The 23914-nt window shown below is 49.6% G+C and overlaps 2 protein-coding genes across 2 annotated transcripts; both read left to right on the forward strand.

Moving 5' to 3' along the window:
* Positions 1-5474: 5474 nt before the first annotated feature.
* Positions 5475-7897, forward strand: LOC135642295 (exocyst complex component EXO70H1-like). Its single transcript, XM_065158312.1, has one exon. It carries the CDS (start codon positions 5650-5652, stop codon positions 7546-7548), a length of 1899 nt encoding a protein of 632 aa, XP_065014384.1. The 5' UTR covers positions 5475-5649; the 3' UTR covers positions 7549-7897.
* A 339-nt stretch (positions 7898-8236) lies between these two features.
* On the forward strand, positions 8237-23457 carry LOC135642594 (ankyrin repeat-containing protein ITN1-like). Its single transcript, XM_065158870.1, has 4 exons — positions 8237-8386; positions 8473-9015; positions 10197-10606; positions 22394-23457. The coding sequence occupies exons 1-4, from the start codon at positions 8365-8367 to the stop codon at positions 23219-23221; spliced, it is 1803 nt and encodes a 600-aa protein (XP_065014942.1). The 5' UTR covers positions 8237-8364; the 3' UTR covers positions 23222-23457.
* Positions 23458-23914: the final 457 nt, after the last annotated feature.

Below are 23914 nucleotides of genomic sequence, written 5' to 3' on the forward strand. Positions count from 1 at the left end.
TGGAATCCCTTGCTAGTCATAGGTGTCTTGCAAGCCAATCACTTGAGTGATGACACGTGTGAGTTGACACATAGTCTTTTTGCTTATTATTATTATTTGACATTTTATCACTTTATATTACCTATTGCTTGAACATATTGTGATGTCTATGGATTTGAGCAATGAGAATCGGATCGTGATAAGATCACAATAATGAGACGGATTCGCTTTTAAACACAAATCATAAATAATCCTAATCATAGGTTAGTCGAGAGAGACATCAAGATAACTGAATAGACTTGTGTTGTATACCTGTCCAAATGCTAGATGCAGCTGGTCTCATAGCTGCTCGTGTGGGAACACTAGGAATATAGTACAAGTGCTTATTGGGGAATGAGTTCACCGATTGATCCGCTTACGGAATGCTAGATGCTTGATGATGCCTTATTGTTAGACAACGATTTTATAGTCTCAGTGGTGTATTTGGTCCTTGGACTTGAGACATCAAGGATGTCCTGTATGAGTACTTCATTCTTTGATACCAGACTTATATGTCTAGAGGTTCCAAATTCAGCACAACCGGTCATTAGGAGTGGTAGCCAACCTTACGAGGACTATTGAGTGTCGATAGAAGATCATCCACTCTCAGTGTCATGAGAGAAATATTTCATGTGTTCTTTCCTAGACAAATCTCTAGCCATGGTCATTCGGATTGAAAGAGAAAGAGTTCTCAAAGAGAATCCAATTAGAGCGAGACTTGAGCAGAAACCATATGGGTCTGATATCACCATGCTCGGTATATGGTCTCTGAGATATTAGATGGATGAGGGACTATATGTATATAGTAACTAAGGACAGATAAGTCCAATGTATTGGATTCCCCTGTATCGTCTAGCGATTACGGCGTAGTGGCCTAGTACATCCGTAGTCGATGAGTTGAGTGAATTGTTATGAAGATAATAATTCATTAAGCTATAAGGAGTTTTCACAGGTATGACTCATGACCAACTCGATATTGGGCCTAGAGGGTCACATACATATGGTAGGCGTTGCGATAAGTAGAGGTTCGGATATGAGATATTCGCCGGAGCCCTATCTTATTGGATATCCAATAAGCCCATGAATTATTGGATCCTATTGATGAGATTCAATAAGAGCCAATGAGAGATTCTTGGATAGAGAGGAGGACACTTGACCTCCTTCACCCTCTCATAGATATCTATAGGGATTTAGGAATATACGATCTCCCTAGGTAACACATTCTTTCATATATGTAGTTTTAAGTTTTGCGGTTTTTGTGCACCAATCTTTGTATAACGACGAATACATATTTGGGAAATTGGATATTTTATTTTTAATGTTCTTCTATTGCGCATGTGATAGTGCCCCCAAGGATTTTCCTACATCCCTATCAATCATACTGTTCCATAACACTTAATTCACACACAAATACTTTTATATTTGATGATGTTTTTATGCACTTCACATAATTTTTTTTTTTGTCTCTCAATGCTATAAATAAGATAATACTTTTGTTGAGTTCTTTCCTGACTCATTTCTTGTAAAGGATTTGAGTACGAGAGTATAGTCCGAGGCCAAAGTGAAGATAATATCTATGAATGACTATCAACTTTAAAATACCCAACCAATCACTCTTACTTCAGTTGCTACTCCAATCGATGTGTGTCATCGTTGCCTTGGTTCATCATCCTCCATTCAACAACAGCTATTTTTTTGTTACTCCCTTACAACTTCCAAATCAAGTAGAATTATAATTTATTGTGATGCTTGCCTTAGTAATAGAAGTCATAAACTATCTTTTAGTATGTCTTCCATATCATTCTTTAAATCATTTAAAATTATTTACACTGATGTCTAAGGCCCTACCCTATCTAATTCCTTTGATAATTTTAGATTTTATATTATTTTTTTAGATTACTTTACTAAATATACATGATTATATCCTCTCAAATATAAATATGAAGTCATTATAGTCTTTACTCATTTTAAAAGATTGGTTGAGAACTTCTTTCAGTCTACCATTAAAATAGTTTACCCTGATATAAGAGATGAATATCAAGCTCTAACAACGTATCTTTTATCATGTAGTATACAACATCTCAAGTCACTATCACACATACTTTAAGTAGTTGGCTCTATCGAACAAAAGCATTGATAAATAGCTGAGACTAGTCTCACCCTCCTATACTAAGCCTTTATGCTACTAACCTTTTAGTTAGTAGTATTTTAAACTGTAGTTTATCTCATTAACCGTATGCTCAATCCAATCCTACAACACTAGTCATCATTTAAAAAATTATTTTATAAAATCTCAAACCTTCATAAATTTAAAATATTTGGTTGCTTATGTTATACTTGACTGTGCCCCTATGTTTTACATAAATTAATACCAAAATCTAAACATTGTATCTTAATTGGGTACTCCCTTAAACATAATATTTTTCGATGTTATGATCCTTAAACTCAAAAGGTCTTTGTATCATGGAACTATTTTTGTTGAGTCTACCTTTTTTCTTCCAAAATCTTACTCCTGTAAAACGAGCCACTATAACAACCATCTATCACTGAGTTCATATTGAGTACACCTTAAACCCCCTCAAGCGTACCTCATCACGTTAACCAATAATGCTCCTCTAGACCTATACTTCCTTATTATTCCAATTCATTAGCACCACATCGCCTCTGCAACTTCTTCATCTACCTCTACTCTCAATGTTCAATAAAGCAATGCCCTTAGTACCACAAATAATGTCTTTGTTCTCTTCTCAACCAAGTGATACCGAAGTGCATTAGCTTGATCATGTACGTGTCACTAACTCATCAGTAATTCTTATACTATCAACATAACTCAATAATACCACCGAGCTTGGACATCACATGATAACACGTTTCAAAAATGATATCTTCAAACTACATCAAATTCTTGATTTTCATGCTACCACAAGCTCTCCATCTGAGTCTACTAAACCTACAACCATTTCCTAAACCCAAAAATATCCATAATAGCACCAAGCTATATGTGATAATACAGTACCTTACTTCATAATGTCACATGGACATTTATATCATCTCACCTCACACAAAATATTATTGTGTGTAAGTGGATTTTTCGAATTCGATAAAATCTATATAGATCTATTGTCAAATATAAAGTATGTCTAGCGGCCAAAAGGTTTTACCAATAACTAAGTATTAATTTCATAGAGACCTTCAGTCCAATTATTAAACCAATGATAATTCAATTCATCTTGAGCATGACTATCACTTAAGGTTAGCATATATAACAATTAAATGTTAACAGTACTTTCTTATAAATAATCTTAACTTTAAATATCTTTATGCAGTAACCCTTAGTTTCATCCACATATCTAAATCATATTTGTAAATTATGAAAAACTATTTATAAACTTTGTCAAACTCCAAGAGCTTAGTATACTGAACTTGGCATATTTTTAATGTCAGTTAACTTCATCAACTTCAAGTCTGACACCTCCTTATTCCTATGATAATAAATAAGATATATTATATATCTATTAATCTATGTGGATAATATTATTATCATAAAAAATAATTCTATGGAGATCGAGTAATTCCTTAAGTAATTGACAGATTGATTCTCCATAAAAAATCTATGAACCTTAAACTACTTTTTGGTAATGGAAGTAATATTCATATCTTTTGAATTTTTTTTTATTTTAAAAAAGTATATTCGAGATCTATTATCAAAGACGAACATGCCAAAGAACCGTCACCCAACTCTATATAATTGAGTCACTCAAATTATATAATGATAGATTTATTATGGACCCCACGGTACCGACAAATACTTAGTTTCTTATAGTATTTATTTCTCATATGTCCAGATATTTTATTTACAGTTAACAAATTATCATAATTCATGCATTAGCTCTCCACTATATATTGGTCTGCACTAAAATGTATTATGCAATATCTTAAGGGGCTCTCAATCATGGACTTATCATTCATAAACACTCATTATTTTATTCGTTGATGTTGATTGGGTAGACAATATTAATGATAGAACATCTATGTCAGCTTATATTATCTTTCTAAAAGTAAATCTAATTAGCTAGAGTTCCAAGAAACAAAATACAATCACAAGATCCATCATTGGAGTTGAATACTAAGTCAACACTACCATAACTATAAACTCAATTGGGTCATCAATCTTCTACACGCACTTGGCATTATTTCTCAATACACTCCTATAATATAATGTGATAATATTAATGTCACTTACTTTGCACCAATTCAATATTTTACTCATTTATGAAACACATTACCATCAAATTTTACTTTGTAAGAGATCAAGTTGCCCGATGTCAATTACATGTTTATCACATGTATACTTTTAATCAACTAGTAGACTTCCTCGTAAAGCCTCTTGCCTATACAAAATTTTAGTTGTATTAATCCAAGATTGATATCCTTGACAGAAGCTTAATATTGTGAGGCATAATAGAATATCATGATATAGATAAACATGAAATAAAAATTCTATATATTATAATCCTTAATCAATTCATGATGTAAAGATTTAAATGTATGACCTAAACAAGATCTCTTCCTCATCATCTATATAAATATATATTATGAAGCCATCCCTTTCATAATAAATTTTTTAAATCCATCTATCACATCAAATTGTTTATGTTGAGTTAATCTTTAAGAAAATTGTTTATGTAGAGTCAAATTGATTTGTGGACCACATGACAAAACAATATTACCCATCATGATGGATCTTTAAGTGAATGAATTATCAGCATTGACTCTGGCTCATGCATTCTTAGATTAATACATACACATCGCAGAGGTCACGCGCGGAAAAGCATTGATTCTGTCTTCCAGACGCGACCGAAGGTGAGGTTGACCTCCACATGTTTTGTGGATTAATCCGATGGGGCGACGGATTCATTATTAACATGATTAGCATAAATTATTAGTCCAAAATATTTAAATTTAAGTTAATATTTTTTATTTAATATAGAAAGAAGTTGAAGTATTATAAGGGTTTGTCCTCAATCGAATCCATCAAATTTTTTCGCATTAATGACGACTTCATACCATCACGCTATCATACGCCTTCAATTTTATTCACGAAGTCATGTGGGAACGTATCACTTGTTTGTAATCAAATCATTGGTCGACTTTTTTCCTCCGTTTCTCTTACATCTTCGTCAACTTCTCGACTTCTGACGTTTCCAAGCCAAAAACCACACAAGCGAAGTCACATTTCTACAGCGTTCCTCGACCGGCATTAAATTATTAGAGTGACAGTGACCTTCACGTCATTGACAAACCCATCACCTTGTGACGTACAATGCATCTCAAGAATACATTTCCTGTGAGAAAAGCCAAAGCGTGAGGTCGTCAAGAATCACCATCAACAATTTTCTCGGGAAAGCAAGACTTCAAGTACGGGTTTGATGAATGGAGCAGCCAAACCATAAGACTTCAAGAATACGTCATCCTACCTTTCTAAATCTTCTCGTGGAGCCATAAGAATGGAGCAGCCAAACCCACTCTGGACGACTGAAGAAACTGAATGAAATTATCAGGCATCCACCACAGAAATGAGTTTTCGGTTATCAGCCGCCGAGCACATCTCTGCTGTTGGCGCCCGAGAAGATGATGAGACAAACGTTGCGAAGCCTCCTGTCGCGCAAATCCTTCGGCCGTCGCAGCAATCACGACCTCCCTGCTTCCTCGTCTTCGTCGGACGTGTCGATGATGGAGGAGAAGGTGGCGAGAGCTGAGGCAATCATCGCCAAATGGGACCCTGACGCCTCTGCCTACGCCAAGATCACTTCCCTTTTCTACGAAAGCCGCTCCGAGGCTCACCGCTTCCTTGCTGAGGTCTCCGACCTCCAGCGGACCATGCTCGCCTTCGTTGCGGCCGCCGGGCCCGCTCGCCTCTCCCACCCTTGCCTCGTCCGGGCGCAGACCCTCATGCAGGCCGCCATGCGTCGCCTTGTGAAGGAGTTCTACCAGATCCTTGCCGCTAACCGTGACCTCCTCGACCCCGAGTCCGTCTCCGTCCGCTCCGCCCACTCCAGCGTCTCCGAGGAGCCCGACTACGACTCCTGGGAGTACCGCTCGCCCGAGGAGGAGGCGCTCGCCGCTGGGGAGTCCATAAGCAAGGTCGAGCGCGCCGCCGCCATCGCCATGGCCGACCTCCGGGCCATCGCCGACACCATGGTCTCCGCCGGATACAGCAAGGAGTGCGTCACGACGTACCAAACCCTCCGCAAGTGCATTGTCGACGAGGGCCTCTGCCGCCTTGGCTTCGAGCGTCTCTCCCTCGCCCACGTCCTGAAGTTGGACTGGGCGATGCTCGAGCTAAAAGTCCGGTCTTGGCTTGGCGCCTCCAGGGTTGCCCTGAGGACCCTATTCCACGGCGAGCACGTCCTCCTCGACCACGTCTTCGCCGGCTCCGACACCGTCCGGGAGGCACTCTTCGCGGACATTGCGGGTGATGCCGCTCTCCACTTCCTCAGCTTCCCGGTGTCTGTCGCCAAGTCGAAGCGGTCACCTGAGAAGCTGTTCCGGCTCTTGGACCTGTACGACACCATCGTGGAGCTGTGGCCTGAGATCGAGCTCGTTTTCTCCTTCGAGTCCACCGCAGTAGTCCGGGCGCAGGCCCTCGCTTCTCTCTCCAAGCTCGCGGAGACAGCCCGCGCCACCCTCGCTGACTTCGAGTCGGCGATCCTGAGGGAATCCTCTCGGTTGGCGGTCCCCGGCGGAGGGGTCCATCCGATGACCCGCTACACCATGAACTACATCTCGCTGCTAGCCGATTACGAGTCCTCCGTCGCCGAGATCTTCGCCGACTGCCCCCTCCAGACCCCAAGCCCCATCCCGGATTTCTTCTTGGACACGTCTCAGGCGCCGGCGGTGCATCCTCCTGCCTCATGCCCATCTTCACCCGGAACCACCACCTCCTCCTACATCTCGGCGGTCGCCGAGAAGCTCGCGTGGCTCGTCTTCGCGCTGCTCTGCAAGCTCGACGGGAAAACGGAGACGTATCAGGACGTGGGTTTGTCCTACCTCTTCCTCGCGAACAACCTTCAGTACATAGTGAGCAAGGTACGGTCTTGCCAGCTGCTGGAGCTGCTGGGCGAGGAGTGGGTGGCACGGCACGCCGCGAAGGCGAGGCAGCACGCGGCGGGGTACGGGCGAGTGGCGTGGGGCAGGATGGCTGCGGGGGTTCCAAAGGGGGAGGTGTCGGCGGGGGAGGCGGGGGAGTGGATACGGGCGTTCATCGCGGCGCTGGAGGCGGCCTGCGCCACCCAGGCTGGGTGGGTGGTCACCGACCCAGGGATGCGGGAGGAGGTGAGGGAGGCGGTGCGAGGCATGGTGGTCCCGGCGTTCCGGGGGTTCTATGCGCGCTGGCATCCGGTGATTGAGGACGTTGCGGTGGCGTCGTACTCGCCCGACGATGTCCGTGAGCAGCTGGGGAAGCTCTTCTCCGGTTCCGGTTCCGGTTCGGGCCCGAACCGGTCCAAGGTGTCATCCCGGACCGCGTAATTGAGATGGTGGATTCGGTTCATTTCCGCTTCCATATCTAGCTTACAGCAGCTTACACCTCTTCTCTCCTAACAATAGATAATACAGAGTAGAGAGAGAATATAAATAATTATAGCTTGATGTAAAATTCCCTAATCGTGAGAACCGAATTAGTTCATAGTAAATGGAATATAAACAACGACTGAATCTGATGCTATTGGGCATTGGGATCGATGGGTTCTTAGTCCGATCACATGGAAGAAATTGGAACTCAATTTGCCTAATTTATGAGGAAAGGGAAAAAGTGTTTTATTCTTAGATGTGAATTGTAAATTTATTTGGATCGAAATCGTAAAATATATTTCGATTATTTGAATAGGTGATTTGAATGTTTGTGGCATGTTTCATTCAGCAGTGCCAACCTCACATTCTATTGATGGAAGCATATATCGGGAGGATTATTTCCAATAATTTATTGAAGGATATTTGTGTAATTATAATTCAATTTTAGTTAGGTGTCACATCGTCCGCCTAATAATTATTCCTCCATAGTGATCGAGTTGGATTGGGATCCTCTCCAATGCGGCATCGAGCAACATCTCACCGATGGTTTAGGTGGGACCCACATAAACTGACGGCCGTAGTGGGGGTTCGATCGTCTCGCATCGGAGGTATGGTTGGAGAGGATCCCCGGTCGTTTCCTTTTCTTGCGTCCACTTCCTCTCCTCTTCGACTGGCTTTTTGCGCCATGGCTCTCTCTTTGCCCCCCTTGAGCTGATCGCTCACAAGCCGCTCGTGCGCTTCCAATAGCAGCGCCGGAGGAGGAAGAGGAGCAGGATGGGGCTCCAACTCGAGAAAGGTGTCGCCTTTTGCGCTGCTTGCACCTTGATTTCGGTCCCATGTCTCGATTTTGATCGGTATTTCGCTCCGTCTTTGGCTAAGCAGGAGAGAAGGACCTCGAATTCGGATCCACCAGCCTCAGCTCCATCTCTCCGACTGCCTCGGCGCCGCCTGCACCGGCGCTAGTGCTGTCCAACTCGGGGAAGCGGATGGAGCAGGCCTCGTCGGCGGCGGCGTCCCCGACGGCGGCACCGGCGCTTGTGCTGTCCAACTCCGGCAAGAGGATAGACCCGTCGGTGAAGAAGAAGTACGTGAAGCAGGTGACGGGGCGGCACAACGACACCGAGCTCCACCTGGCGGCGCAGCGCGGGGACCTCGCGGCGGTGAGGCAGATTCTCGGGGAGATCGATGCTCAGGTTACGGGTACGCCGGGCGAAGCTGAGTTCGACGCCGAGGTGGCGGAGATCCGCGCGGCGGTGGTGAACGAGGTGAACGAGGTGGAGGAGACGCCGCTGTTCATCGCTGCCGAGAAGGGTTTTCTTGATATCGTGGTCGAGCTGTTGAAGTACTCCAATCGGGAGAGCCTCTCCAGAAAGAACAGATCGGGTTTTGATGCTCTCCATGTGGCTGCAAGAGAGGGGAACCGAGGTGAGTAGGGATATCTGTGATCAAGTTTTACTCATACTATTACTGTTGCTTATGTCTAGTGATAATAAATGATACTGAACACTAAAAGCTACCCTTAGTTACAAGTTTTTGGTGTCTAAATTTGATTCCATTGATTGTTAGATACGTAAATTAAGGAGGATTGATTTGGACATGACAATCTTGTTGACTACAATTCCTGTATTTCATACATCATATCTCCATCACTTTAGGGTTCACTTTCCCATCTTAGAATTGTTCTATCTGTGAAGAAATGGTCAAGTAGCAGTTGCTTGCTTTTAGAAATGGGGACATGGCAAAGCTGATTCTTTAGAGATGATAACATAGTAGAGAACACAGAGGATTTTATAAGTTGGCACATGGTCATGTATGTTGTAGGGTATCCATGCATTCTTCTCAATTAGCTAGTCAACATATTTGTGTGGTTAACGAGAATCAAATATTAAATGAGAATTGATGTTTTAGTTTATGTGAAGTCTGCTCTTTGGACAGCTAAATAACTTGCATTTGTTCAGAGTATGAATTTTGTGGCCCTTGAAATCTAAGCTTAAGATGCACTAGCTGCTCTGTTTATTGGTTGGAGCACTGGATTTTTACTTGCTGACAGCAGTACTGGATTATGAGGCCTTCTGTTTGTTTTTCTTTTCAAGTGTAATCATTCAAGTGCAAAAGAATTTGTATGCTATATCATGTGTTTACTTGAGAGTTATAAATTGATTTTCCTTTCTCTTTATTATGTTTGGATCTAAACAAGGCATGTGAATGTTATTCTAATTGTCTTCTTTCTAGAATAATTTCAGTCGGCTTTGACTACTGTTGGCTCTGAAGTGTTGAAAAATCCACCAAGTTGTTATCAAGAGTCAATGTTTTATGAACATTTATGTTGCATGTTTGTTATACAAATTGAAATTGACTTGCATATGTTTCTAAATGTTCTATCATGTTCTCGTTGGCACCCTTTGCAACATATTGAGCAATCATAGATAAATGACATGAGCTGTAGAAGCAATACGCCTGTTGTGATCGACTGAATTTCTTACAAGCAAATGCTATCCATTTGTCAAATATGTTTCTTTGCTTAGTTGATGTCTGTACCCCCTTCCCTCTCTCTCTATGGCCGAGTTATTTTGCCTGCAGGGATGTCACTAATAAGTTTCATACAGAAATTGTCCAGGTACTTCTAGATCATGATCCGACTCTCATCAAGACATTTGGTCAATCAAATGCCACTCCCCTTATAACTGCAGCAATAAGAGGTCACACCGAAATTGTAAACTTGTTGCTAGAACGAGATGCAAGCTTAATCGAGCTACCAAAAGCCAATGGGAAAAATGCTCTGCATTTTGCTGCCCGGCAAGGGCATGTTGAAACTGTAAAAGCATTGCTTGAGAAGGATCCACAGCTTGCTAGAAGGACTGATAAAAAGGGGCAAACTGCTCTGCACATGGCAGTCAAAGGAACACATTGTGAAGTTGTTAATGCCCTTGTGGATGCTGATCCTGCTATAGTTATGCTACCAGACAGAGCTGGCAACACAGTTTTACATGTGGCTACAAGAAAAAAGAGAGCAGAGGTATTGCTTTTAGTGCATGCCATTGATTGCTTATCATAATCAAGTTTTGTTCTGATGTTCTCATGAGGATTGGTCTGCATTAGCTTCATCAAATAATGGATGTTTACTCCAGATTTTCTTTTGTTTTCTGCTCGAATTATGCATATCTTTGCATGATATTTCTTCACGGAAGTAGAAGTTAAGGTTTCTGATGGGTGCTACAGATATATTTTGCTTTCTGACAAGTTAGTCAGCGAAGATCATTAAGCAAGCTTGGTCAGACTATCTTGGTAGAGTAGTTACACCTTATGATAATTGGGCCAGCTGGCCAGGATAAAACTTGGATCGCTGGAGTGGTTAACTTGCCACTACCTTAACGTTGAATTGCTGACATGAATCTCATGTATATAATTGCCTGTCTAGTGGCTTGTATACATTATTTCTCTTGAACTTTTTTCTTATATCATCTTAGATAGGGGTAGCCTAAAGAAGTAATTTCTTTTATAGCATATATATATATATATATATATGTGTGTGTGTGTGTGTGTGTGTACACACATATACATATATATTTATACGCATACATATATATATATATATATAGATATAAATTTATACATATATATACACATATATATAAATATGTATGTATATATATGTGTGTGTATATATATGTATATGTGTGTGTGTGTATATATATATATATATATATATATATATATATATATATATATATATATATATATATATATATATATATATATATATATATATACATACATATAAATGCGCGCGCACACACACATGTACATATAACACCTGAAAAAGAAGGCTCTTCAAAATTGCTGGGTTTTGTGCCTTCTATTTACTTAGAACCACTACGAGACTGTTAACATGTCTTCTGTTACGGTAAGTAACTTTTTCAGCCGTGACCTCGGGGTCGACGTGGCTGGTTCAGGGTTCCAAATGGCTGGGATCGGACGTGGCTCCCCTTGGGATGCTGTGGTGGCTGATGCAGGGGATCTGGCTGGAAAGTTCCGCCACGCCAAGTGGATTCAGCAGCGGTCGAGTACCTGCACACAGGCCGGGTCGATTGCTCGGCCCGACCCCTCCGACGATCAAGTCATTGATCCGGAGAGGAGTTTTTGAGTGAGATTGTCCCCCCCCCCTTTTCCCGTTGGGAGCTAGGGGGTATTTATAAGTGGGTTTGATGTTACTTGATGTGTCATTCTGTCGGAGCAGGGTCGTACCTCTGATGGCGTCTGTCGTTGTCGTGGGCGTTGCGTGGAAGGTCGAGCTGTCGCAGGGCATGGGGGATGTTAGTCAGCGCCTTCCCCTGCCTCGACCGGCTATGAGGGGTCAGCCGAGGAGGTTGTTTGGGTACGGTGGGTGTGGGTGCGCGTCATGTCGTTGTTAATGCTCGTTCTGGGGCAGTGTGCCGCACAGGGTGTTCAACGTGGGGGTGTATTATGTCGAATCCGGGGTGTTATGTCAAATCAGTTTTTTACCCCTATCATATGCCCCACCCGAAAGGAGCTATGCGTCGGTTTCGCATGTAGGGAGTTCGACGCATTGCTTCCTTCTTCAAGCGAGTTGTTCAGGCGGGTCTGAGGGGTGCGCCGTAGACGGGTCGGTCGTGTGAACGCATCTCGAGCAGCACCAGGCCGAGGCGCGCAACTCAGTCGGGAGGTCGAGCAGGATTGGACTCAGGGGCAATGGAGCCGATGAGGTCCGAGGAGCACCATGCAGGCGGGGTGACCGCGCAGGTGTGATCTCGGGAGGCGTAAAGCCGAGGGCCGAGGAGCACAACGCAGGCGGGGTGACCGCGCAGGTGTGATCTCGGGAGGCATAAAGTCGAGGGCCGAGGAGCACAACGCAAGCGGGGTGACCGCGCAGGTGTGATCTCGGGAGGCGTAAAGCCGAGGGCCGAGGAGCACAACATAGGCGGGGTGACCGCGCAAGTGTGATCTCTGGAGGCGTAAAGCCGAGGGCCGAGGAGCACAATGCAGGCGGGGTGACCGCGCAGATGTGATCTCGGGAGGCGTAAAGCCGATGGCCGAGGAGCACAACGCAGGCGGGGTGACCGCGCAAGTGTGATCTCGGGAGGCGTAAAGCCGAGGGCCGAGGAGCACAACGCAGGCGGGGTGACCGCACAGGTGTGATCTCGGGAGGCATAAAGCCGAGGGCCGAGGAACACAACGCAGGCGGGGTGACCGCGCAGGTGTGATCTCGAGAGGCGTAAAGCCGATGGCCGAGGAGCACAACGCAGGCGGGGTGACCGCGCAGGTGTGATCTCGGGAGGCGTAAAGCCGAGGGCCGAGGAGCACAACGCAGGCGGGGTGACCGCGCAGGTGTGATCTCGGGAGGCGTAAAGCCGAAGGCCGAGGAGCACACCGAAGGCCGAGGAGCACAACGCAGGCGGGGTGACCGCGCAGGTGTGATCTCGGGAGGCGTAAAGCCGAGGGCCGAGGAGCACAACGCAGGCGGGGTGACCGCGCAGGTGTGATCTCATGAGGCGTAAAGCCGAGGGCCGAGGAGCACAACGCAGGCGGGGTGACCGTACAGGTGTGATCATAGGAGGCGTAAAGTCGATGGCCGAGGAGCACAACGCAGGCAGGGTGACCGCGCAGGTGTGATCTCGGGAGGGTGTGTGTGAAGGGCTTGGCGCAGGTAGGCCGCGACCGAGGTGGCACTTGTTCTTTGCCCGTTGATTGGTTGTCTGACTGCGCGTAGGCGCGGGAGGCCAGGTTGCTTCTTCTCTGGGGAAGGTAAAGGGCTGCCCCTTTTTGGGAGTCGCCGGTTCTCGAGGCTGATATGATTGGGTGCCTCCATACTTCGCACCGCGCTGCCGCTAGCCGCCACGTCAGGCCCTCATTAATGCGGAGCGCCTTTGGGGGTCTCCCGATGCGACGTGACGGCTGCGGGCGAGTGGGTTGCCGCCCGTCCTTGGGAAGCGAAGGGGCGCTGGTTCTGACGATCTATCCCCTTTAAATGGCGGAGGCCCGACTTCGTCTCCATCTTTCGCCGTCGTACTTTCTCCTTCGAGTTACGCTGTTGCCTCCCCAGTCCCCTTCCGTCTTCTGCGTACTCTTCCCCTCTTTTTAAGGTCAGTCGAGATGTCGCCCCCTTCTTCTCCTCCTTCCTCTGCATCCTCTTCTTCTCTTCGTGTCCTCGGAGCTGGGGAGGGAAGTCCCCCTCCGTCCCCTGCTGAGTCCTCCGACGGAGAAGCGGTACGGGCCCTTGAGGCTCTGATGTGGCCGCACGACATTGATTCCTCCGTGAGTGGGGCCTTGCTGGAGGAACTCCGGGTGCGCTATAGCATCCCGGAGGACCATATCCTCAGTGCTACCGATCCGGGTCAGCGGGCGTATGACCCAGTCCCGAAGGGCTTTGCCCTGACCCTCGACGCCCTGGAGGCGGGCTTGCGTTTTCCTCTTCATCCTCTCATAGTGTCTTGCCTGTCTCTCTGGCGGGTTTCGCCATCTTAGGTGGCGCCAAACTCTTGGCGTTACCTGGTGGTATTCCTGGGGGAATGCCATTACGCCAACATCACCCCTCTCAACCTCTTTCTCTCCTGCTATCGCCTCTGCAAGGGTTCGTGGGGCTATTTCTTGTCAGCCCGGACGGGTTTTCGAGTCGGTGGTGCCCCTTCCAGTAACAAGGGATGGAAGGGGAGGTTTTTTTATGTCAGCCGTGCACAGGACTGGGGCTTCGGGGTTCGGTGGTCCGCGAGGGCGGTTGATAACACTACCCCATGTCTGGGTGAGGCAGAGCGCTAAGCTCTGGAGAGGCTCAAGGAGATTCTCCCTAGGTCGCAGGCCATCCGTACCATGACCGAGCAATGGCTGGTCGAGGCGGGCCTCAGCCCGATGCCTCTGGGTACGTTTAGTTGCGTTTTGTCCCGGCATTAGCGTGGTTGGCTCCGGGTACTAACTTCTTTTGTTTCTCGTAGATATGGTGAACCTGCGTTCGCTCCTGGGGGGTCAGGGTTCGAAGCCCCCCCTTTCAGCTTCGCCAACCGATCCGCAACCTCCTCTTCCTGCTCCGTCGATCGATCCGCTACCCGGCTCGGAGGGCGCCCTGTTGGAAGTCGAGGCCGGGCGCCCTTCGAAGAAGGCGAAGATAACCCCGTCGAAGGGGCCCGAGGCGAGCTCTCATCGCGGAGGGGCGGGCCCCAGTCGGCAGACAGCCGGGAAGGGTCTTCACCCTGTCTCCGTGCGTGACCTCTGCCGGCTTCCTGCCAGAGACAGGGAGCCGTACCTGACGCGGCTAGCGAGCGAGATCCTGTCCGGTGAGCTCAGCGACCCCCTGGTTCCCCGCTGGGAGGGTTTGTCCCGGGGGTCTAAGGTGTGGGCCGGAGGGGATCCCTCCACAACGTTCCTCCGAGGCGCGCTCCATCCCGACATGGCTCGGGACTTGTATGTCCTGCCCTCGGAGGCGTTGCTCAACAAGTCGGCCCAGTCACTGACCTGGGTAAGCGTGTTCCCGCTTTCCTGGTTCATCGGTCCGACGCCAGCCTTCTTGACCTGTTTCCCTTTATGTAGGGTCTCCACTACGCGGTGGCCCTGATGGACAGGGTGCGCGACGCCGAGCGAGTCATTGGGGGCCTCGCCCATCGCAACGCCGAGCTCCACCGCCGGATCGCGGAGGTTCAAGCCGGGGCCGGCCCTGAGGCCGTGGCGGCCGCGGAAAAGCGCGCGTCTGATTCGGATGCGGAGGCGGCGCGCCTCCGGTTGGAGCTCGAGGCCTCAAAGAAGGCGAACGAGGAGCTCTAGAAATTAATGAGGGTGGAGCGGACCGAGCTCCGCCTATTGAAGACGGAGGCGGGCGCCCTCAGCAAAAAGCTGGACGCGGCGAAGGCTGAGGCGAAGACGGCCTCGGAGGCGCTGGCGGAGGAGACCCGTCTTCGACCCGCGAGAGACAAGGAGCTCCTCGAGGCCTACAAGAGGTCGGAGGGGTTCGAGCTTGGGCTGACGTGGACGGGGCGGGTATCCTTTGAGTATGGATACCGTATCTCTACGTCCCGTTTCCACGCTCGTCACCCGGGTCTCGAGGTGGAGGAGGACCCCTTTACTCCTCACCCCGAGGACCGGGGGGTGGACATGCCCGAGGAAGTCCCTTTCGACGATCGCCTAGAGGTCCCCCAAAAATAAAGGGGTTTTGTATTTTGTTTTTTGTTGGTCGGGTTTTTGTAAGCCGAGTCTTGTAAGTGGGCTTGCTTTATATAAAAGAAAACTTTTTCCTCTTTCGACTGCTGCCTTCTCCCCTTCTGGGCGAAACACCTCTTCTAAAAAAGGTTTCATTACTTCAGACAAAAAACTTCTTAAGGTTCCAGACATTCCAAGTTCTCGGCAAGGGAGAACCGTTCATTGTCGTGAGCCGGTAAGTACCTGGTCGAACCACCTCGGTAACCCGATAAGGTCCCTCCCACTTGGGGGCCAGCTTCCCCCTCGCTCGGGTCGGGTCGCTGACCTCGACCCTTCGTAGGACTAGGTCGCCTAACTTGATCAGTCGGGGTCGTACCTTTTTATTGTAGACCCTCGCAACGGCTCTCTGGTAAGAGAGGGCTTTCAAGTGCGCGTCAGCGCGTCGCTCCTCGAGCATGTCGAGGCTGGCACGAAGTCCTTCGTTCGAGACTTCCTCGTCATAGCTCCTTGTCCGAAGGGTGGCGACAGCCATCTCGGGCGGCAAGACGGCTTCGGTCCCGAACGTCAAGCTGTACGGGGACTCTCCGATCGCGGCCTTAGGAGTGGTGCGCAGCGACCATAGTACGCTGGGGAGCTCGTCCATCCAGGCCGATCGGGCTGCAGACACTCTTCTTTTGAGTCCGTCCAAGATGGATCGGTTGGTTACCTTCGCCAGCCCATTCGTCTGAGGGTGGGCCACCGAACTGAACCTCAGTTGAATGCCATGACCGGCACAGAATTCCCGGAACCTTCTGCCGGCGAACTGGGGTCCGTTGTCCGTGATAATGGCCTTGGGCAACCCGAACCGAGTTACCAGGTTCTTCCACACGAACTTCTTCATTTGATGTTCCGTGATCGTCGCCAGCGGCTCGGCCTCGACCCACTTTGTGAAGTAGTCCACTCCTACAATTATGTACTTCCGCTGTCCAGAAGCCGGTGGGAAGGGTCCAAGGAGGTCCAAACCCCACTGCGCGAACGGCCATGCACAGTCGATGGGGCTGAGCGGGACCGCGGGCTGTCGGGGTGCGCGGGCGTGTTGCTGGCACCAACTGCATCGCTGTACGTAAGCTTTCGCGTCCCGGCACATGGTCGGCCAGTAGTAGCCTTGGCGGAGTATTTTGTGCGCCAAGGTTCGCCCGCCGATGTGCTCGCCGCAGACCCCCTCGTGGGTTTCGGCCAGGACCGTCTGGGCTTCGTCAGGCTCCAAGCATCGCAGAAGGGGATAGGTAAAGGACCGTTTGTAAAGTCGGCCACTCTCCTCGGTGTACCATGCGTGCGTATGACGCATGCGCCGAGTTGCGGCTTCGTCGAGGGGAAGGGTTCCATCCCGCATGAAGCGCAGCAGCTCCTGCACCCACGTGATCGGTGCGCTGCCTGAGGCCGTAGTCGCCACTTCAATGGCGCGAGCAGGGAGCTCCTCAACCTCTGGCCGTGCCTCAGAGGTCGGCTTCGACGCCAGCTTGGCTAGCGCGTCGGCTCGTTCGTTTTCCTCCCTCGGAACATTAGATAACGTAAAGTAATGGAACTTGGCGGTTAGGTCCCTTACCCGTGCCAGGTATTTCGCCATGGTTGGGTCCCGAGCTTCGTATCCACCGCTGAGCTGCTCGGCCACCAGCTGTGAGTCGGTGAGGACGTGTATCGCGGCTACCTGCATCTCGAGGGCTAGCCTTAGTCCGGCTAGGAGCGCCTCGTACTCCGCCTCGTTGTTGGTGGCTTTAAACCCGAAGCGGAGGGAACGCTCGAACGAGCGTCCTGTCACAGACAAACTTCTAAACAAGATGTTGGACGTAATGCTTATGTGTGTCCGTGTCTTTTGGCATGTTCATGCCTTGTACAACATATAGAGGGGCGGCCGAAGGCTTCAGAGTCCCATTTGAGTTAGGTTGGTGGCCTCTTTAGGCTTGTAAATAAAGGTTGTGTCATTTGGACACGTGCGAGAGATTCTCGGTCTGTAATGGACCATTTTACCCTTTGTTGTGCAACTGTTCAGAGCTTGTAAAGTCTGTTTGTAATTTGCATTGTCTATGAAGTGTTTTTCGGACATGTTTGCTTGTGAATCCCGATTGAGGCGTTCTCTTTAACCCGTTCTCTCTTTTGTTGGTCTTAAGGGACAATGGGAGGCTTCGGGGAGGCTGACCTTTGCGGACGGACGCGCGAGGGTGCCGCATGACTTAGGCAAAACCAGCTAAGTCCGTGACAGTCCGTCAGGGGCATGGAGGACCAGTCCCGCGCCGGCACCCCTTGAGTTGGCCGAGCCGTCCACGTGTAGGGTCCAAGCTTCGGGGGTTTGTTTGGGGTCTCCGTCTTCCATCTGAGTTAACTCCGCGATGAAGTCGGCTACCGCCTGGGCTTTAATGGCGATCCTGGGCACGTATCTTATATCATGTTCGCCGAGCTCCATCGCCCATTTGAGGAGCCGACCTGCAACATCAAATTTTGTTAAGACTTGCCGAAGAGGTTGGCCGGTGATGACCTCCACCGGGTGTGCCTGGAAGTAGGGGCGCAACTTCCGAGCTGAGAGCACCAGGGCGAGCGCGAGTTTTTCTATTGGCGGGTAACGCTCCTCAGGTCAACTCAGGACGTGGCTGACATAGTAGATCGGGAGTTGTTGGCCGGAGCTTTCCTTAATCAGGACAGAGCTGACTGCATGCGGGGAGGCCGCTAAATATAGTCCCAGCTTCTCGCTAGGAGAGACAGAGGCGGGGGAGGCTGGCCAGGTGCCGCTTCATTTGTTTAAAGGCCTCCTCGCATTCCGATGTCCACTGGAAGTTCCTCGGGTTTTTGAGCGCCTTGAAGAACGGGAGGCAGCGATCGCCCGACCGGGCGAGGAAGCGAGACAGGGCGACAAGCCTTCCGTTAAGTTGCTGCAGGTCTTTAATCGTCCGGGGGGACTGCATGTTGATTATTGCTTGAACCTTCTCTGGGCGTCAATTCCTCTCTCGTGTATGATAAACCCGAGGAATTTCCCGGAGGTGACGCCGAAAGCACACTTTGTGGGGTTGAGTCGCATGCCGAACTTGCGCAATGTGGCGAATGCCTCGGCCAGGTCGGCAAGGTGCGTTTCGGCTTCTGGGCTTTTCACGATCATATCGTCCACATAGACCTCCATGTTCCTCCCGATCTGACGGGCGAACATCTTGTTCACCGTTCTCTAGTATGTGGCCCCAGCATTTTTTAACCCGAACGGCATGACCTTGTAGAAGTATACCCCTTGATCGGTGAGGAAAGCCGTATGTTCTCTGTCTTCGGGCGCCATCCTGATCTGGTTGTACCCTGAATAGGCGTCCATGAAAGATAGGCGTGCGTGCCCAGCTGTTGCGTTGACCAGCTGGTCGATCTTCGGGAGGGGGTAGCAGTCTTTAGGGCACGCACTGTTAAGGCTAGTGTAGTCAACGCACATCCTCCAACTTCCATTGTGTTTTTTCACGAGGACTACATTGGACAACCACTGAGGATACTTGGCTTCTTCTATGAAGCCTGCTGCTAGGAGCCGATCCACCTCTTCTCGTATGGCGCGTTGTCGGTCAGGGGCCTTTCGCCGGGGCTTTTGCTTCACTGGGCGAGCGTCGGGTGGGATATTGAGATGATGCTCCGCGAGCTCGGGGTCGACACCCGTCATGTCTGATGGGGACCAGGCAAAGATGTCGGCATTTTCCCGTAGGAGCCCAACGAGCTGTTCCTGCTCCCGCTCGGGCAGCTCTAATCCGATCTTGATCGCTTGGTCTTGTCGAGCTTCTTGCAAGGGTACGTCAACAGTGGATCCCCTCGGCTCGGGATGAGGAGCCAGTTTTTTTGTTTCCCGTGGGTCTTCCAGTGGCGCCACGGTCCTGGCTCTCTTTCCCAATGAAACGGTGGTAAGGTAGCACCGCCTGGACTCTCGGGGGCTTCCCGTGACTTCCCCGACTCCAGCACGAGTTGGGAACTTGATGGTCTGGTAGTAGGTCGAGACGACGGCTCTAACCTTGTTGAGGGTCGGCCGACCGAGTATGGCATTGTAGGCAGTGGGAAGGTCGACCACCAAGAAAGTGGTCATCACCGTCTTCGACCTCGGCGGGGTCCCCAGAGTCAAGGGCAAAGTAATAGCCCCCAGGGGTGATATTGAATCTCCCGTGAAACCGATGAGTGTCGAGCACATCGGGCTCAGGTTTTCCCTGGCCAAGCCCAGCTTCTGGAAGGCGTCGAAGTAAAGTATATCGGCCGAGCTCCCCGTGTCGACCATGATTCTCCTTACTTGCGCGTTGGCTACCCTGGCCGATATCACTAAGGCGTCGTCGTGGTCGGGGCGCTCGGAAGCTCCGGTTGGGAAGGTAATCTCGGGCTCGGGCTCGTGTCCCGAGGCTTCGTCAGGAGCGGCTCGGGCATACGCCTTTCTGCCCGAGATGGAGCCCCCCCTTGATGCAGGGTCCCCGACTATTACATCGATGTGCCGCTCGACGGGGCCCTCCGGTCGAGGTGACTGCCCCTTGTTCGGCCGAGGTGTCCTCTGAGGATAAGCTCCTCGATTTGCCTCTTCAACTCGTAGCACTGTTCAGTGTCGTGCCCGTGCTGTCGGTGAAATCGGCAATACCTTGAACGGTCTGCGAGCTCCCGCGGGTTCCTCATCAGGTGAGGGTCCTTGAGCAACCCCTTCCCCTTCTCGTGCAGGAATATTTCAGTTTGGGATGAATTCAAGGCGGGAAGAGGAGACCTTGGTTCGGGTCTGTCTACCCTCCGCCGGGAGGCGGCGGGTTATAGCTGTCGGGGCGGCTCTGACTTGACCTTTTTGTGATCCTCCCGCTTCCCAACCATCCAAGTCTCCGCGGCGACGAATTGACTAGCACGCTGGAGCATTTCGGGGACCGCGGCGGGGGGCCGCTCCACGAGCGACCAGAAGAACCTGGAGGGCCGCAGGCTTGTCATTAATGCCTGCATCAAGAGAGAGGGGTGAGCATCCGATAATCCGCGGATCTGCGTCGTAAAGCGGTTCACAAAATGGGAGAGGGGCTCGTCCTCCTTCTGGTTGAGCCCGAGGAGCAACGCCATAGACGGCTTCGGTCGGGCGTAGGCCAAGAAGTTAAGCTCGAAATCCTTGGCGAGCTGATCGAAGGAGGCGACGGTCCCGGGCTTTAGGCCGCTGTACCACGTGCGAGCTGGCCCCCGCAGAGTCGTCGAGAATGCCCTGCACATTAGAGCGTCAGAAGTCCCGTACAGCGCCATCTGGGCGCGGAAAGCGGCCACGTGGTCCGCTGGGTCAGCGGCGCCGTCATACGCGTCCAGCGAGGGGAGGCGGAAGTGTGGCGGGATCGCCTGCTCTTGTTTCTCGGGGGTGAACGGGGATCCTTGGTGTCCGTCCGCCCCGAGCTCTCCTTTTGACTTGCGAACTTCTTGTTGTACCTCGTCCAGTTTTTTACTGACGAGGCGCAGCTGAGCTCGCAAGGCATTCGTCGAATCGACGGTCGGAGCCTCGGGCTCGGGGCGGCTCGTCGTGCCCTCTGCTTCCCGGCTCTCGGGCCGAGCTGTGGGGTTTCGAGGCGAGACAAGAAGCTCTGGAAGTGGTGCGTGAGACCGGACAAGGGTCTCCCGTTGCTGCGAAGGTCGGGTCGCATGCGGAGGGGTCCGCTGGGAGACGATCGGGACGATAGTTTGCACCATGCTTGTCAGGGCTCGGACCTGGTGGGCGAGGTCATGAAAGGCCTCGGGTGACACTTGCGACGGGCCGACGGGTGCACCGTCGGGAGGCGACAAGCCTGGGTCATTGAACAGTTGCCAGTAGCGTTCTGACACCGCCGCGGGGCGTTCGTCGTGGGTTTCATCATGTAGGGGGTGTTCCCTCGAGGCGGGGAGCCCAGCGGTCGGGGGTCCGCCGAAGTGGATCCGCTGATCGCTTGACATTTGGATGGGCCCTCCTTCTAGCGCCATTCTGTTACGGTAAGTAACTTTTTCAGTCGTGACCTCGGGGTCGACGCGGCTGGTTCAGGGTTCCAAATGGCTGGGATCGGACGTGGCTCCCCTTGGGATGCTGTGGTGGCTGATGCAGGGGATCTGGCTGGAAAGTTCCGCCACGCTAAGTGGATTCAGCAGCGGTCAAGTACCTGCACACAGGCCGGGTCGGTTGCTCGGCCCAACCCCTCCGACGATCAAGTCAGTGATCCGAAGAGGAGTTTTTGAGTGAGATTGCCCCCCCCCCTTTTCCCGTTGGGAGCCAGGGGATATTTATAAGTGGGTTTGATGTTACCTGATGTGTCATTCTGCCGGAGCAGGGTCGTACCTCTGATGGCGTCTGTCGTCGTCATGGGCGTTGCGTGGAAGGTCGAGCTGTCGCAGGGCATGGGGGATGTTAGTCAGCGCCTTCCCCTGCCTCGGCCAGCCATGAGGGGTCAGCCGAGGAGGTTGTTTGGGTATGGTGGGTGTGGGTGCGCGTCGTGTCGTTGTTAATGCTCGTTCTGGGGCAGTGTGCCGCACAGGGTGTTCAACGTGGGGGTGTATTACGTCGAATCCGGGGTGTTATGTCAAATCAGTTTTTTACCCCTATCATCTTCGACTAATAGTTCTGATATAATCTTACTATGAAGAGCATTCAATCCATAAGGTGTTTGCAGTTTTCTGATGTCATGCTTATTTCAGATTTTTCCATTTTTTGTAGATAGTAAAGGTTCTCCTACACCTCCCGGATACAAATGTGAATGCATTGACAAGAGATCATAAAACTGCTTTTGATATTGCTGAAGGCCTGCCCCTCTCAGAAGAATCTGCAGAAATCAAGGAATGGCTTTCTCGTTATGATGCAGTTAGGGCAAATGAACTGAATCAGCCACGTGATGAGCTCAGGAAGACTGTAACTGAGATTAAAAAGGATGTTCATATACAGTTGGAGCAGACCAGGAAAACAAACAAAAATGTCCACGGCATTGCGAAGGAGCTGAGGAAGCTCCATAGAGAAGGCATTAACAACGCGACTAACTCTGTCACTGTGGTTGCCGTGCTCTTTGCTACTGTCGCATTCGCTGCAATCTTTACAGTGCCTGGTGGAACTCAAGAAGATGGAACAGCAATAGTTGTGCACTCTGCGAGTTTCAAAATATTTTTCATTTTCAATGCTATTGCCCTGTTCACTTCATTAGCAGTGGTGGTGGTTCAGATAACACTTGTCAGGGGAGAAACAAAGGCAGAGAGGCGGGTCATTCAGATAATTAACAAGCTGATGTGGTTGGCTTCTGTCTGCACTACCGTTGCTTTTATCGCATCTTCATTCATTGTGTTGGGCCGGCATATCCGATGGGCAGCTATTCTGGTTACACTGATAGGTGGCCTAATAATGACTGGTGTTCTTGGGACCATGACTTTCTATGTGGTTAAATCGAAGCACAGCCGTGCTATGAGGAAGAGGACAAAATCAAGGAGCGGTTCAAACTCATGGCAACATAACTCGGAGATATCTGATTCTGAGATTGACAGAATTTATGCCATTTGAAGGGAGCGTTATTGTACCAGTAATAGAATTCAGGAGACGTGCTATTTAACCATCTGTAGAAGCTATATGTACTCATAGATCCAAGCTTCGTTCTGTAGTATATAAGTGGATGATTACGTTGCGATGAGTTGCTTAGTTCTGTTTCTACCCTATCTTGTAAATTGGAAATGGATTCTGTAGTTGATATCTGCAATTGTCGAGTAATCCTTGTGGCCTTTGATGCCCTTGATTGGCAACCCTAGCTGACACTGGACCTCCATTCTTAATGTGAAGCATCCATTGTCATGCTCATTTCTGAACAGAGATCCCATGGGCTCTTTGTGGTAGTTGTTACAAAAGAAAAAGAAGGAGAATGCATCCTTCTCTTGATCTTGGTTGAAATCATCATTGTCTTTAAATTGCCTCAACTGTGTTTGATTTATGGTAGATTTCGTCACAAGACATCTGTTTTTGAAGGAACTATGGCTGTTGCTCATGACAGGGAGGAGCTTCCCTGCACAGTCCGATGTTTCGGATGGCTGCAATACCATCGAGGAAAGCATTGTGAGACAACTAAAACGCCATAGAGGCTGTTGGGGAGGTCTTTGAAAGCAACTAATATTGTTAATCTTAAACACCCTTGCTTTTGTGCATTGGTGTCGTCGGCATAGTTATCATCACAACATATCTAGTAACAAATGCATCTTAGAAGTC

The sequence above is a fragment of the Musa acuminata genome, chromosome BXJ3-7 (assembly GCF_036884655.1).
Source record: "Musa acuminata AAA Group cultivar baxijiao chromosome BXJ3-7, Cavendish_Baxijiao_AAA, whole genome shotgun sequence".
In the NCBI taxonomy this organism is placed as follows: Eukaryota; Viridiplantae; Streptophyta; class Magnoliopsida; order Zingiberales; family Musaceae; genus Musa; species Musa acuminata.